This window comes from Camellia sinensis, chromosome 15, assembly GCF_055761805.1.
Source record: "Camellia sinensis isolate YWXY chromosome 15, ASM5576180v1, whole genome shotgun sequence".
NCBI classification, from domain to species: Eukaryota; Viridiplantae; Streptophyta; class Magnoliopsida; order Ericales; family Theaceae; genus Camellia; species Camellia sinensis.
Genome location: NC_138975.1, coordinates 25515894 through 25532340, shown reverse-complemented (window position 1 = coordinate 25532340; position 16447 = coordinate 25515894). Strand labels below are relative to the sequence as shown.

The window sequence follows — 16447 nt, the reverse complement described above, 5'->3', positions numbered from 1 at the left end:
GATTAATGGATAAATGCGAATTGGTTTGGTGGTTTACATTTTACAGATTTTCAACATAATAAAACCTGTCCACTTAAATTTTTTATTATTTTTTTAGATAACAATCCAATCTGTCTTATTAATAATGACTATAAATATGGATAATAACCCAACAAACTTCTATGTTAACAATGACTGCAAACTAAGGCTACTCGCGGTTCGGTTGTGGCTTACGAACCTCCAATCCGCCATCCATCTAAAACTAGGCGGATTGAAAAAAATTAATTTGTATCCGTTTGCTTGTTATCGCACATTCATCCAAAATGTAGCGGATCGGTTCGATTTAGTTTAGTCAGTTTGGGCGAATTGGTATATCGGCTAAGCACCTTTAGCGTTAAGGTTGATCATCTTTTTCTTTTTCATTAGGTCTAAGTAAGAACATGTTCATTTGGAGGGATAGGGGTATAGGATAGGACTCCATGTCCAGTGAATGGAATAGCCCATTGTTTGGTTAAGAAATTTTGCACTGGACTATTAGTCCCAAATAAATTGGTTTTTTCTGTCCTCGAGAGGGATGTGGGACAAAAAATCCAAGATAGCTAGTCCATGGGATTATAATTTTTGTCCGGTTGATCAGGGGGACCACCGGTGAGTACTTTTGTGCCCAATTTTGCTGAAATAAAATAAATTTAAAATTTAAAATAAAGTAAAATAAAATTAATTATACTTTAGTAATATAAAATAAAATTTAAAAATCTTAACTAAAAATTAAAATAAACTTATGTAATTTTTATTGATGTTTCATTTATTTAATTTTTTAAAAGTTCTGGTAAAAAAAATTAAATAAAATAGGATATACATAAGATTTAATAGAATAGTCAAATCCAAACATTTATTCAATGACTAAACTATAGCGATCTGGGGTTTGTCCCCTTTTATGTACAGTGTTCCGGACTTAGGTTCCGTGGAGTTGATAGTTGTATATCTTGTTGTCAACATTTAATTCCCTATGTTTGAGTTTTAGGATATGTTGGGCGTGTTTCGAACAGGTAGGTTGAGTTTTGGTCTCAAGTTTTGTCGCCCAAATTTTTGGTGCTACGCTCGAGCCGATGATTCTGCGCTCGAGCGGAGTTTGTTTCTTTGGTGGTACGCTCGAGCGGGTCTATTTGCACTCGAGCGGGGTTTACATACTTCCAGTATTTCGTGCCTCTGTAAAACTTCTGCAGTGGTGATTTTCACGCTCGAGCGGGTTTCCTGCGCACGAGCGGGTAACTTGGCGCTCGAACGGGTAGTTCAATGTCAGTGAAAGTTCTGGGAGAGGGTAATCTACGCTCGAGCAGACTGGTTTTCATGCTCGAGCGGATATATTTTGTTTTTGTGTCTTGGTGCTCGAGCGGGACTTCTTGCACTCGAGTGGGTCCAGTTTTTGTGCTTTACGCTCGAGCGTTCTATTATCCGCTCAAGCGGATCATGCGTATATCAGTTGGCAGCTGGGCATTTTTGAATCACTTTTCAACTTCCACTCTGTCTCTTACTTTTCCGAAAAGCCATTTTTGAGAACTTCTTTCACTACTTTCTCTCTTCTCTCTTAGGATTGATCTAGTTAGAGTGTTCTCCTACCCTTTGGCCTTTATAAAAAGTGTGTTGATCGTCGAGGGCTACGTTTTGATCCGAAAAGTTTGGAGTTTGGAGCACTTTGAGTTTGGTCTTCTTCTCCGTTTGAGCTCTAACTTCGAGGTAAGGATATTCTACTCCATCTTATGAGCTTTGTCTTTAAATTCTGGTATTTCGATATGTTGGGGGTTGTTGGGTAATTTTGAGAAAGTTTGGGATCTTTGTGTAATTTTCAAAAGATGGGATTTCAAATATATAAACCCTTATGTATGTAATACATTGGAAGATGGACTTGGTGTTGGATTATTGATAGAGAATGAAACCTTAGGGTTGGTATTGTAAATATGGGAAAAAACCCTAATTGTTATGATAAATTAATTTGTATAATTAATTTAGGGAAATGAGAAATTGAATAGGAAATATTCAAATTGGAAAGGTACGGGATCAAAGAGTGTAGTTGGATTAATTTATCGCTCACCTAGACAAAATGTTGATATTTTATCCATTTGGTGCATTTATTTTCTGTTTAGAAATAACTACTTTGGGCTATCGGTGGAGAATAGTCTTGATTGTTGTAGACAATGCATGATGATTAGGCAAATTAAAACTAATCAATTGAGTATGCTATTGAGTATGGTGGTTGGTATAATACATCAAAATTTTGTATTGATTGATTGAACTTGTATATGATAATTGCTTATATACATTGTATTGTGTGGGAGGAGATGGGGGATGCACTCCACGGTTTATTGAAAGATGGGGGATGGACCTCTAAACTGGATATTGTTTGACATTGATACAACACTACCATGTGTATCATTTGTGAATTATAGAAGTGTTTGGTTTGACATTGATATAGCACTAAAATGTGTATTATTTGTCTTGATTGATTAAATTTGTATATGATAATTGCTTATATACGTTGTATTGTGTGGGAGGAGATGAGGGATGTGCTCCACGGTTTATTGGAAGACGGGAGATGGACCTCTAAACCGGATTTTGTTTGAGATTGATACAACACTAAAATGTGTATCATTTGTGAAGTATGGAAGTGTTTGTTTGATTTGATATAGCACTAAAATGTATATCATTATCATTTGTGAAGTATGGAAGTGTTTGTTTGATTTGATATAGCACTAAAATGTATATCAGTATCATTTGTGGAGTATGGGAATGTTTTTGTTGACTCTGATACAGCACCAAAAAAGGTATCCATTATAAATTTTGAAAGTATTTTAGTGATGAGTTATCATCTCATTAAATTATGTGGCCAGACTCTAAGCCTTGTTTTCAAACTTATAGTTGGATAAGAAATGGAAAATGAATTGTAATATGGACATGATTGTCATGAAACCGTAACATCGTATACGTTGGAATTTAAGTGTGAACCACCTATCTAATGCTATTGTTTTAGTCATTGTTTATAGTTGGTTTAGTGTATTTCTACTGGGTTATGGCTCACCCTACATGGGACTTCATATTCAGGTACCGATGGTATATTACCTTCAAGAACATAGTTTGGAAGGTTAGAGGCAAACAGACTATTTTGTTGTTTTGTTTTCTTTGGATGTATTTCGTGTAAATTCAAGCCAAGGGTTAAATATGTATTTGAGTTAGTACTCTATTTTTGTAACCAAGTGTTGACTTGGAAAGTTGTAAGCCTATAGGGCAGTTTCTTTTGTTGTCAACGTGTAATACATTTTGTAAGGACACTCTGATGATTGTAATATAGTATCTCTTTCCTGTAACTTGACTGTATGATATTATGGGTTTATTTTGAGGGCGTTACATAAACAAACATAGGATACACATCATTTCCAACCATAATCCACGGACAACGTATCTCAAAACTAACAGTTCGGTAAATTACAATCATCCCTTATTCAACTCGTCCAAATAAACACACTCTAGAAGTAAGTTTTAACGAGTGTCAAAAAAATGAAAATTAATATTAATATTTGTTTAGTGAATAAAATTTATTAATGGAAAAGGTTCTGGACTCAAGGGAAAAGGATTAGGAGGTGGAGGGCTACAAATGAGCCAAGCTTAGTTGAATGGAGTTTTGCTGAGTTTGAATTCGGCTCATTTACTTATCAAGTTTGTTTATTGAGGTTAAGCTCGGCTCGATAACTAACTGAGTTTGAATTCGACTTGTTAATATTAATGAAACTTGAACTCGGCTTAGTTCAATAATTTTTATTATTATTTATATCATTTATATATTATTTTATATATAAATAATATATTTATTATATAATTTAAATAAAGATAAATAAACTAAACTTGATGAGTTGAACTTATTCGAATTCGATTTATTTACTAAACAAGCCTAATATTCAAATTCGAACTCGGTTCGTTTATTAAAATAAGTTATTCATTGATTTATTTCTATCATATCACATTTCTATTTTTTCGTACGTCTTTTTTTTATAAGTAAAATAATAATAAAAAAAATTGTAGTGCCAAAAGAACCAAAAAGATAGAGAGCCAAACAAGGGGATATTTTGTTGAAATTATGGAAACAGTTTATAGCTTATTTTTAATTATGAGAGTTTGTATTAGATTATTTGATATAATTTTTATTTATAATTTATTAAGTAGTAATAACTTAAATAAACTAAAAAAAGCTAATTTTTAAAAAATTAAGGATTCGTTTGAGATGTGAGTTGCTTTTTTAGTTTTTTGACTATTTTAACATGTGTTAAAAAGTTTCTTTTGAGATGAGTTTTTTGACTTTTATGAGAGAAAAAATAAAATGATTATAGGTTAAATATGATATTTTATCTTATTAATTTTTTAACTTATTTTGTCATTTTATGACTATTTTAACTCAAGATTGAGATGCCAAACAAAGGTTAAGTGAAAAATATTTTTAACTTTACTTTTTAATTATAAATTTTTAATTTAAATAAAAATGTTAGAAATTTCAAAAGTTCTATCAAAATTTTTTATTAAAACTTTGTTTGTCATAACTAAAAAAAATTAAAAAATTAAGAAGTCACTATTCTATTTAAGTCATATCACTTCTACCACATTATTTCAAACATAACCCATATTTGATAAAAAATTAAAAAATATATTTATTTAAATCATCCCAAATCACTCCTAAATACCTCATATAAGTGAAACTCATAACTTTTTATATTTTTTTCATCACATTACCTCTCTACTTTTCTGTACATTTTTTCATAAAAAAATAAAAAATATATTTATTTAAATTATTCCAAACGACCCTTAAGTGAAACTCATAAAAATTTTAATAAAATTTTTAAAATCTGTTACGCTACTCTAATTTAAAATAATCTCTACTTCGGTGACTGTCGTTATAGTCGAACAAGAGTCAAGCCAGCCATCCCTGTAAATTCGAAACCGAAACAATAATATTTTAATGTTAAAAATTCGTGTCTTTGATTTTCTCTCTCCTTAATTTCTTTGGATTTTGAAGTTTTGAACTGTACACCGTCCCGCTCATGCGCCCCCTATATTTTCACTCTTTTTCTCTCTCTATAAAAAGAGCTCACTCTTCTTCTGCATGATCTGAACCTACTCTGTTTCCTTCGAGCTCAGGATGCTGAGTAAGGTTAACTTCGTTCGATTTGCAATGCATCGTTTTTTTTGTTTCAATCTTTTGTTCACGGATCGATATGGGTTTGTTGTTTTTTGTGAATTTGAATTTGAAATTTGAATTTTTTTTTGAAGTTTTGGAACGTAGATTTGTGGGAAGATGGTTCATCTCCAGTGAAAAACTGCGTTTAGTTGCTGAGAAAATGATGAAAATGGAAAGAAAGATTTGTAAAACTGGAATCTTGGTCTTTGGTTGTATTGGGTCCAAGAAAACATATTAGGTAGATGAAAAAAGAAAAAAGAAAAAAAAGAAAAAAAACCAAATTCAAACAAATCCAGTATTCCCCTTCTTTTTTATTTTTATTTTTTTAATATTCTGAGTTTGCTTTAGATAGATCTTTCTACCGTTTGTTTTTTATTTTTGAAAATTTTAATTTGTTAGCTTGAGTATTGAATACTTTTATTTTCAGATTAGTATTTGATTCTTTGACTATTACTAGAGAAATGTTGATTGTTTTTTTTTTTTTCTTCTCTAGTTGGTTAATGCCATTTCGAATTTCATCTTATATTTGCTTGATTTGAATTTGCTGATCTTTAATTGTTCTGTTCTGAAGAGATTTTTAACAAATTGTATAAAACTGTGCTGGATTGTCAACAGTAAATGTGTACGGATCTCATCGTAAATACATACAATTTGGTATGCTACATTGGTGAATTCTTTCAAAAACTATGAATGTTTAAGATTTTCATCGAATTTAGCTCATCTTTTAAAATCTAGCATATTTGATATTTTATAAAATTATTTAATTAGCCTTCATGGTAATAATCCATTTCAGCCCATTTCGATTTGTAAATTGGACCTACCTAGGATGCAGAACTAAATTGATGTAATGGAATTCACTTCCAAGTAGATATATGCAGATAGATATACAGTTTTTATGCTAAGAAATTGTATTAATCTATTATTTGAATATCCATTTTCTTTTCTGTCTTCCCATTTGGTTTATGGATATGCTTGATGGAATCCCTGAAATCTATAGATCCAAAGCTAAGATAGGTGTTTTGTTTGTTTTGAAACTGTCAATTGCAGATTATAAATTTTCATGTAGGCTCCGTTCGTTTTGGAGTAAAATATTTTACTCTGAAAAATATTTTTATATGAAAAGATTTTGCACAAAAAGAATTTTTGTTTATTACACTTGAAAAATATTTCCATAAACTCATCTCACTCTGTACCAAGCACTTGCTGGCATTCACAGCAAGCTCGCTCAAGCACAGCAAAAACGGCTAACTGAATTTCAGGATGCAAGTCATTTTGGGCTATTTCAGAAAAATCATTTTTCATAAAAAATATTTTACTTGCTTTTTGTTCAACCAAACATTGGAAATATTTTATGTCCAGACAAACGAGCCTTAGAATCATCAAACTATAATGTTAGATAGTTTCATGCCTAAACAATATTTTCTGGCATTTGATTCTAATGGCTTTATTTCACTATTGATTTTTTAATTTGATATATTTCATTCTATTAGATTCCTAGATTCATTTTGGCAATCCTTTACCTCCCTATCGACATGGGTGGTGCCCCTCTTCTGGTTATTTATGAGATATGCATTACTTTGCTTATCCAAAAAAATTAGTGCTTTATTTTACATTCAGTCTTTGAGCTTTATCCTACATTTTTTCCTCTCATAATATATTTCTTTACTAGCTTGTTCCCTACTCTGCAACTCCTCATCTGAACACTTGACCCTGATATGTATACTGTTACAGGTTTGATGAGTCTTATTCGACTTTGAAAGCACTTTCTTGCTCTTCTCCAAGGCTTGTAAATATGAAGAAGGAAAATATTGTTATGGCTAATGTTGGAGAACCTACTACTCGAATAACAAGAGCTCGAGCTGCTGCCTGTCGTGCAACTGGAGGGATTCCCCAGTCAGAAGCACCAAAACAGCAGGATCAAAAGCGGGTTTTAAGGATAAACTCAAAAAGAGCAGCCTTGGACGAGGTGAAGAACAGTGCTCCTGTTCCTGCAGGTGTTCAGCACAAGCGGAGGGCAGTGCTTAAGGATGTCACAAATGTTTGCTGTGATTCCTATAAGAACTGCCTCATTGCAGCTAAAATTTCGGTTTGTACACTCATTCTGCTGAGATTATATTATACTTACAAGGAAAAGAAAATATTTTAAAACAGTTTCTTATATTATTTAGTATTAAGACTCAAAATGGTTGCTTTCATAGAAATGAAATTTGGATAGGTATGCTGTTGCCTTACCAAGAAAAGCAATCCTAATGTTGAGATCAGCTTTAAATGAGCAGCATTTTTTAGTATAGTGAAGACTAAACTGGTTGAGGAGCTCAAAGATTATCTTGACTATAAGTTACCCATTTTAAATATTTTTTTATTAGAAGCTAGATTTGCTGCATGACTTGGACTTTCTGCCATAAATAATACTCATTTTTTATTTAAAATGTCATAACTGACCTCTGTTAATTATGCCGATTGTCAGAAAAAGAATAGTAAACCGGCCAGAAAATGTTCGGCGAATGTTTCCAAGGTTGCTCCCTCTGTTGCAGTACAAATGCAGCAGCTTCCAGCAGAATCAAAAACAAAAATAGCTCAAGAAACTGCGAAGACAGAAGTTGAATGTTCAGTGAAGTTGGTAGACAACATACCTTGTCAGACAGGGATTACTGTGAAAGGGTGTGCCATAGACAATCATCTGCTTGGAAAACAAAATACTGAACTTCCTTTACAACTAAAATTTTCAGAGAGAGGTTTGCCTTCTCCTGATTTCTCATTCATGAAATGACACCTTTTCTACCAATTTTGATATTAACAAAATCCTAGAACACACATCAGTCCTATGTTTCTACACACTGACAACTTCAATGGTCAAAGCCATTTTTTGGTTTGGTGAAGTGCAAAAAAGTCATTTATTGGCTATGCCACTCCAATGGTGACTTGTCATTTTGGCATAATCAAGTTCCACATCAATTCAACTAGTTTCTACATGTTGCACTCTGGATCAACCAAACTCTTTCTCTCACTGACATGATGAGATGAGTATCAAGTTTTTTTTCTTTTTGTTTTTCTTCTCTAGATTTGTTACTTTTTAAAGATGGATAAATTGTGATTATTGGTGTAATTTAAATTCTTTAATTATAATTTTTAGAATTGTTTTTTTGTAATTTGTAGAATTCTTTCTATAGTTTTACCTAAGAAGCACGGACACTTCTAAGAAGGTGACGTATCCGTGTCGTGTTCGTGTCGGACACCGACACTCTTTGGACACTCTTAGGACACGTGTCTGACACTCTTCAAAACGTGTCTTATTTTTAAATTTTTTTTAAAGATCCAAACACTCTTTGAACACTTGGAGGACACATGTGTCAATCACTTAAACACACGTGTCTATCGATTAGACACATGTGAAACTAATTATAAGCTTGAATACAATAATTTAAGATATAATAATAAAACAAAATCCATATAAATTTATAGAAATTAGTGTCATATTGCATTTTATATTATATTTGAATGATATATTTATATATATAATATATAATAAATATATAAAATTATATATTTCATGCGTCTCCCCCACGTATCGTGTCCTGTATTTTTTGAAAATTAACGTGTCAGCGTGTCCGTGTCGTATCCGTGTCGTGTCACGTGTCCGTGTCCATGCTTCTCAGAGTTTTACAATTTTAGCCTGTGAGTTTTGGTTTGTGGAAGTTGTGAACTCTAGTAGGAAAAATAGTTGGGTTTTAAGGCAGCAAATCTGATGTGGCAAAAAATGGCAATGCAGAATTTGGCACAAAATTTGGCTTTGTCATATTTTGGCAATGCATTTAGCTCACCATTGGAGATGAGTTTTTGCAAGGTCTTTTTTTGGCTTTGGGAAGCCTTTTGGCTTGATCATTGGAGTAAACAATTTATTTTCCTTCCAATCCATTGCTAATAGATGAAAAGTTATTAAACAGACAATTGGAGGAAAAATCCATGAACAGTAATCAAGAGCTGTGATGTGAAAAACATTCAGTGGTGAATCTGGTGATAGTAAAATGGAGAGTTATGAACTTAAGTTTAGGTAATATTTATATCACAAATATGTTTATGGGGTTTCATATGTGCAATGTAGGACTTGCTAATGGTAGCCATTATATGTGAGAAACACTATGCAAGAAATGCAACAGAGAAATACAAAGTGCATGAGTAAATGTTGAAGTGAAATAGAAAAAAAGAGAAAAAAAAAAAAAAAAAGGAAACAAAAATTGCAAGTAGAATTCTAGTAGATATGACCAATTTTCTGGGTGGTTAAGGCTTTCTGGATTTGCTGCTGCAGTTGATCTCAATGAAGCCTCTAGGAGCTTTCTCTGCCATAAATAAAAGCAGTCCTCCGGAGAAAGAATTCTACTACACATGGAACCATTGTCGTCAAATGTCATGTAAAAAGGATGAGTTGTGAATCCAATTTGCTAATAAGCATTGTTTAAACCACTCCTTTTCAGCTTTGGTTCCTTCCTCCCAAAATTGATGTGATCATACCATTTTGCCCATTTATAGGATTACCTTATGTGCTACATTGTTTCCTAGGTTGAACTTTGGCCATTAATAGTTGTATTGTTTCTTCTTCTTCTTCATTGGTGTTATTTAACAAACTTTTGTGGATATGACTGATCCTATTTTGTGTAGCCTGATAAACCAAATCAAACTAGATTAAGACTTGTGTCCCAATTAGGTGAGGTTGGCTACATAAATTCTTTTTCACCATTCCGCTCTGTCAAGGGCTATATGCTCAATGAATATTGGGTCATATAGTTTGAAAAATATCATGACCTTCCGGGAAGGTTTCATTGTTATAGCAATTTCTTTTTTGATTTCATTTTAAAGTCCTTTTGTTTTTGTTTTACGTGCTGCATTATTTAATTTCACATTTTGACCAAGAATGATGCTTTTGTAACCGACAAAGCAGATGAAGTTGGCCTTTGTGGGAAGTTGATTGCATCTACCAAGCCAGACATTACAAACATTGATTCTGACCAAAAGGATTCTCTATTGTGCACCATCTATGCTCCTGATATCTATAGCAATTTACGTGTTGCGGAGGTTTGTGCTGTAGTTACTATTTTTTTTTTATTATCTGTTTGATGTTTGTTCTTATGCTGCTGATGTTGCGATTTTTAAGAGTATAATTCATGAACTTGACTTGTTGGATGCTCTCCCCAATAAATGGAAACAGTGGCATGCACTCATGCATGCAAAATTTGCCTTTTGTAGAATTCGACGTTGTTGCATCCCCTTTCTGGTTCCATCTCTTGAAATTATGATCTAGGATTATTGCTTGCTTTTTAGTTTGCATGCCAACTCTCACGACATTGCTTTTCAATCTGCACAACATTCAATAATGCCTTTCTTTAATGGGATGATGTAGGACAAGTGTGGGGTTACTCTCCTACTAGTAATGAATGACTAATGAGCCCAAATCTAATATGTGGGACAGCAGGAGAGAGAGAGAGATAGAGAGAGCACATACCTTGGAGAGTATTATACTTAGCTTAGCGTTTCAGAATCTACAATGCAACCCCTGAGGCTTATCACACCTACCACTGCTGATCATAAAGAGGAATCTTTAGTTGAAATCAGAAGTTTTTTTAGTAAGGAAAGAGAATCCTTGACAAGAGGCAATTTCTGAAAACAAAAAGAGATTAATTTGCTGTCTTGTTTTCTAGAACTAGTTTTTGTTCTGATTTGGACACTTGATTTTTCAGATGTCGAACAAAATGTGTAGCTTATGATTGTACCACTGAAATATATGCAGTAATTTAATTTCATTGCTGCAATAAACTTATGTATTTATATTTAAATGAAAATATTAAAAATGGCAAGTGTCTGCATAATCTTTTCCACCACAAAGAAACCTTGGCTCTAGCCTCAAGGTTCCTGTTAAGATTATGACCTCATGGTGTTTTTACTCTCTCTTTATCTCTCTACAAGATGCCTTGCAATAATTTGGGATCTAATCATTGTTTCTCCAGCTGATCCGAAGGCCACATACTACTTTTATGGAAACAGTACAGCGAGATATCACCCAGAGCATGAGGGGAATTTTGGTTGATTGGCTTGTTGAGGTTGGTGTGGTTTTGACCCTTGTTACTATATCAAGCAGTCAAATTTATGCATTTTCTGTTAGAAAGTTTAGGTAGTAGTTGCGAAGCTAATTGGTAATGTGCCTTGGAAGTGAATGTGATTAGTATTTACTTAAATTATTTTGAGGAGATTTTCTCAATTTGGATCCATTTGCTACATTTACTTCTCTTTACTTTCTTCCATCAAATTGCTTCTTCTTTATTAGTAAGTGAAAAAGTTCAGATTAACATGTCTTAGGTTTAATCTGTGTGTGTGTGCGAACGCACGCTTGTTAGTATTTTGTGGTGTGGATGGCAGCCTTTTTATTTTGTTATCCATTTTATATTCACTTGGCTACAACATCTATACATATTGTTCATCTTTAGAACTGTATTTAATGATAGAAGACCTTAGAAGTCAACAATCTTGCTATTATTGGCTTTTAAAACTATAATTCTGATTTTCGTATAAAAAAAGGTTAAATTAGAAACTGCCTCTTGCATTGGATCTCTTTCTATCCAATTTCTTGTTACTGCCTTTAAACTATCCAAGGGTAATTATTGAGGTAGTCAATGAAGTTTGTGGTAGGGTGCATACTGCATACACCTTTTCGAGGGTGCACACCGTAACAACTCCCCATTTGGGAATAGTTTGGCACTTTTTAGTTTGGAGTTTGAACAGTTGCAACATGGCACGAGGCTGCAAATGAGTGAATATCTGGAATTTCTCTTAAGAGGTTGAACTCTCTTTTCATTTTCTTGCTTTCTAGTTATCAAGTTTTTAGATGTCAGTGCATTGTTTATGTTCCTTAAAGTTGTCTTATGATTTGTATAAATAAATGGTGCAATTTGAAAGGGAAAAATAGTGATTGTTTTTAACTCTGGTTTCAGGTATCTGAGGAATATAAGTTGGTGCCAGACACAATTTATCTCACTGTGCATCTCATTGACTTGTTTCTCTCTCAAAACTACATTGAAAGGCAAAGACTACAATTGCTTGGCATCACTTGCATGTTCATCGCCTCGTAAGTTTGCTTCAGTGAAATTCTGATCATGTTTCTTTCAGACGTTTTGGACTACAATGTTAAATAGGATGCATGAATTATAGACAATATTGCATATAAGGCTATTGATCACATGGAAAACAGTGAATCTGTTACTTATGGAGAGCAATGTTTACTTTGTTTAGCATAACTTTCCTGGGACGGACCCATTTAGGCTTAAAATACAATGAGGTGCATGGGGATAAGATATAACTAATTGTGCTGATTTATGAAGGCAGAGTGTTGGAGATGTGGATAATTGTGTTTTGCTCTTATGTATAGTTGATAAGCAACAGAGATTCCTATGCCATTTGTGGTCATATTGTTGGAAAATCAATTTGACACTAATCTTGGGTATTTTATTTTTAATGTTTATTTTCATTTTTTTTTTTTTTGAATGTGATCTGATCTTCAATGTGGTTTTCCTCTTTATGACTTAAAGGAAGTATGAAGAGATTTGTGCACCTCGGGTGGAGGAATTTTGTTTCATCACGGACAACACTTACTCTAGAGGAGAGGTATGTCCCAACCCAATTTCTTCCTGTGCATCAGTGACACTTTAAGAACATAGTTTTACTTTTCATTATAAAATACTTATATTGCTTAAATTTTCATAAATAAGAGTTCCATATAAACTTAACCCTAAATTAATTGATGCTGAAGGTCAATTAGTTTTATATCTTCTCACAGGCTACCAGGATCCCATCCATAATTTAAAAATATTCTTTGCTTTAATTCACTTTTAGACCAAAGAATTGGAGCTTGTCTTTGGGGACACCCAAGTGGCTTGGGTTGCATGTTGTGTATAGAATTAGAAAGTTGAATCAGATTCAGGATCTGCCAGAATTTCGTGTATAGAATTTGAATTTAAATGAGAATATCATGGTATCTCAGTACAATAATCCACTGATCTGGCTGGCATTCTATGCCTAGCTGTTGTGCTTGCAGTTGGAACACTAGGCCATCAAGAGTGATGCAAAGGAGGTGATATTTGTTTCTTTATTCTCCAACATATGCATATATTGATAAAAATGCAATTTTATGTATGTCTCCAGCTTTGTATGCAGGCATGCATGTATTTATTACTTGTTCATGAGTACAAAATCAGGTGTTAAAAAAGATATGAATTTATTTAATTCAATTAAGCATATAGCCCCTGACAGATTAGACTGACGAAAAAGGATTCATGTAGCTAGCTTGACCTAAGTTGGACATTCGCATAGTCCCTTGAACATTTTGAATGAATGCAATTGAAAAACATATTACAGTAACATGATTTTTTATTTCTTAACTTGCAAAAGGCCTTGGAGGTCTCTTTATTCTCAGAACTTGTGAGACCTATTCTTTGTTCTTCATATTTATTTATTTTCCCTAAATAATTCTCGTTGCCTATTTGATGTATCAAATTTCCTTACCAAGTCGTGAACTGGTAGGTTCTGAAAATGGAGAGTCAAGTTTTAAAAAATTTGGGTTTTCAACTTTCAGCACCGACTGCAAAAAAATTCCTGAGGTACTTCCGCTTGTCTAGTATCCATCATCTTCATCAATTTTAGTCTTCATTTGATCACTTAAGCTTTTGATGTAAATCCTTGTGCATATTTAACTGTTTACAGGAGATTCTTACGAGCAGCACAAGCTTCTTACAAGGTAATATTGATGGTTTACGTCATGTATTTGGAGTTTTGGCTAATTTCTCTTCAAAGATGAACCAACTTTTCTAATTCTTGCACTTGCAGACCCCCAGTCTTGAACTGGAGTTTTTAGCAAATTATCTAGCAGAACTGACATTAGTCGATTATGAGTTCTTGAAATTACTTCCTTCCACAATTGCTGCATCAGCTGTATTCCTTGCTAGATGGACATTAGATCAGTCGGGCCACCCATGGGTTTGTGTTCTTCACTTTTGTTTCTTTTTTTACCACACTTCAATTCTAGCTATGAGGGGGTATGATTTCATTTACGATATATTGCAGAATGCAACTCTGGAACACTATACCAATTACAAGGCATCGGATCTAAAAATTGCAGTTATTGCATTACAAGGTTTACAACTGAATACCAACGATTGCCCCCTGAATGCTATCCGTGCAAAGTACAGGCAAGATAAGGTAAGATATTGTGTCAAAATGAAAGATTGATCTAATAAGTTTTACCATCTTATGCTATCTGAAACCATATGACTGAGTTTGATTAGTACGAAAGTGGTGGAAAGTGAGTGACAGAAAAAATGAAACATTTTTTTTAGTTTGTTTATTTTGAAAGTGGTGGAAATTACAAGAAAAGTTAACTTTGTTGTACAACCGATATTAGCATGGTAACCAAGTTTTTAATTTCTTGCAAAAAAATAGAGGAAAACTTAAGAAAATTTAAAATTTATCCATGCAAGGGTTACTTGTAATTAAAATTTCAAATTTCTCTTTCTTGCAAAATTTTCATCCAAATCAAATGCTTGCTAAGAATTATCTTTTACTTTTCATTTCTTTTCTTTCACGTTAATTTCTATCACTTTCACATTTCAATATTTTTTTTTCCTTTTCTTTTTAATCTAGCATAGCTTATAACTTGGACTCATTCTAACAAGGTTTTTTTTTTCCATGATAGCAGTATAAATCTGTAGCAGCTTTGTCTTCCCCTGAACTTCTACAAACACTCTTCTAAAGATAGCATGGCTGATTTATCATAGCCACAACAGGGTGCTAACAGATAAAGATTCTTCACCATACCAGATGGGAGTTGCCTCTGTATATCGGCCTCTCTTCCTTGAGGTTTTACCTGATGTCTAATTTTAAATCTTTTTTTTTTTTTTTCAATTTTCTGCTTCATTTATATTTGTTTCTGCCCATTTTCTTTTTTACCTTTCAAATCGCTGTTCATAATTCTTTCACAACTTTGTTGGGTTTGGTTCTTCCAAACCTCTGTAAGTTGAATCCCAAAATCTCTTTCTGAACTAACTAATCACCTGAAAGATAAAAATTAATTGTTGGGTTGTAAGTTTGGTAAGAAAGAAATGTAATTGATGATTCGTATAACTTTTGTTGCCGAGGCATCCATTGAATGAACTGTTTTTATCTGTACCTGTGTCTCTTTTCCTATGCTTTTCTCTACTACTATTACTCTTATTTAAAAATTCTTGTCCTGGTGATGAATCATGTGTGAGTTTTGAATGCATCACATTTTCTTGTCTTTTTTTTCTTTCACCTGAATATTTTTTCTGAGAATTTACTAAGATTAGCAACATGGGTTGAATTGAAGACTAGAAGTTGATAGCATACAACATAGGAAGATTTGAATATATTGTTAATCAAAAAATGTCCTCTACCTTTTTTTTTCATGATAGGAAAGAAGAATGTAAATTAGCTTAAATTTGTACTTTCAACTTGATAATCTCTTAATGGACGTAGACTACTGAATTCAAATCATTTATTGCGTTTCATACTTCTTTGTCTATCTCCTTGAATCTTATTGGTTTATGGACAACTCTATGAACAGATAAAAAGGGGAAGAAAAAAAGGTGTTGGTTGTGGATGGGGAAGAAGGGTGTGCCATGGTGGTATGAGGAGAGTTTGGGAAGAAAAAATGTATGAATTGACCAAACTATCCCTAAAAATATTAAAATAATAGCTAGAAAGACAGCATTATCATTTTTTTAGTTAGTCTGGTTAATAGAGTTTGATTGGTAGTTAGAATTGATATAAACTTTAAAATGTTAGATTTTATCTGATAAAATTAAATTTTCAAGGTTTAATTTGTTGTTAAGGATGAAACCTTGGGGTAATTTATGTAATTTTCTAAAGATAAAAATAAAAATGGAAGTGCAAATCTATTTTCTTTCTTTATGATTTGGTCTGTTTGTACGTCACAGCACTTCAATAACATGCAGAGAGTCCTCTTATAATTTCATACAAAAATACAAAGTTATTTTTATTTTTTATTTTTAAAAAATTTTATCAGCATGTTCCCCTTTAATGGTAAATATTAAATGATCAAACCACATTTTTATTTTATTTTCTACTCTTATCTACCTTTTCTTTTGTATTAGTACTCTTCCTTCCTTATATTTTCACCTAATTTCAAACTTAAACTTAAATTTAGGTTGATTACTAAATTAATTTGTA

At 32.8% G+C, this 16447-nt stretch overlaps 1 protein-coding gene across 4 annotated transcripts; it reads left to right on the top strand.

Moving 5' to 3' along the window:
- The first annotated feature begins 4958 nt into the window (after positions 1-4958).
- On the top strand, positions 4959-15406 carry CYCA2;4 (Cyclin A2;4). 4 transcript variants are annotated; one of them, XM_028247455.2, is made up of 12 exons: positions 4959-5173; positions 6932-7286; positions 7668-7935; positions 10137-10270; positions 11200-11292; positions 12181-12314; positions 12775-12850; positions 13766-13842; positions 13946-13979; positions 14069-14218; positions 14306-14440; positions 14937-15406. In XM_028247455.2, the coding sequence occupies exons 2-12, from the start codon at positions 6993-6995 to the stop codon at positions 14988-14990; spliced, it is 1449 nt and encodes a 482-aa protein (XP_028103256.1). In that variant the 5' UTR covers positions 4959-5173; positions 6932-6992; the 3' UTR covers positions 14991-15406. The 4 variants fall into 4 exon arrangements, with proteins under 4 accessions (XP_028103256.1, XP_028103254.1, XP_028103255.1 ...); XM_028247453.2 differs by having other exon boundaries at positions 5037-5173; positions 14934-15406; XM_028247454.2 differs by having other exon boundaries at positions 5047-5168; positions 14934-15406.
- The last annotated feature ends 1041 nt before the right edge of the window (positions 15407-16447 follow it).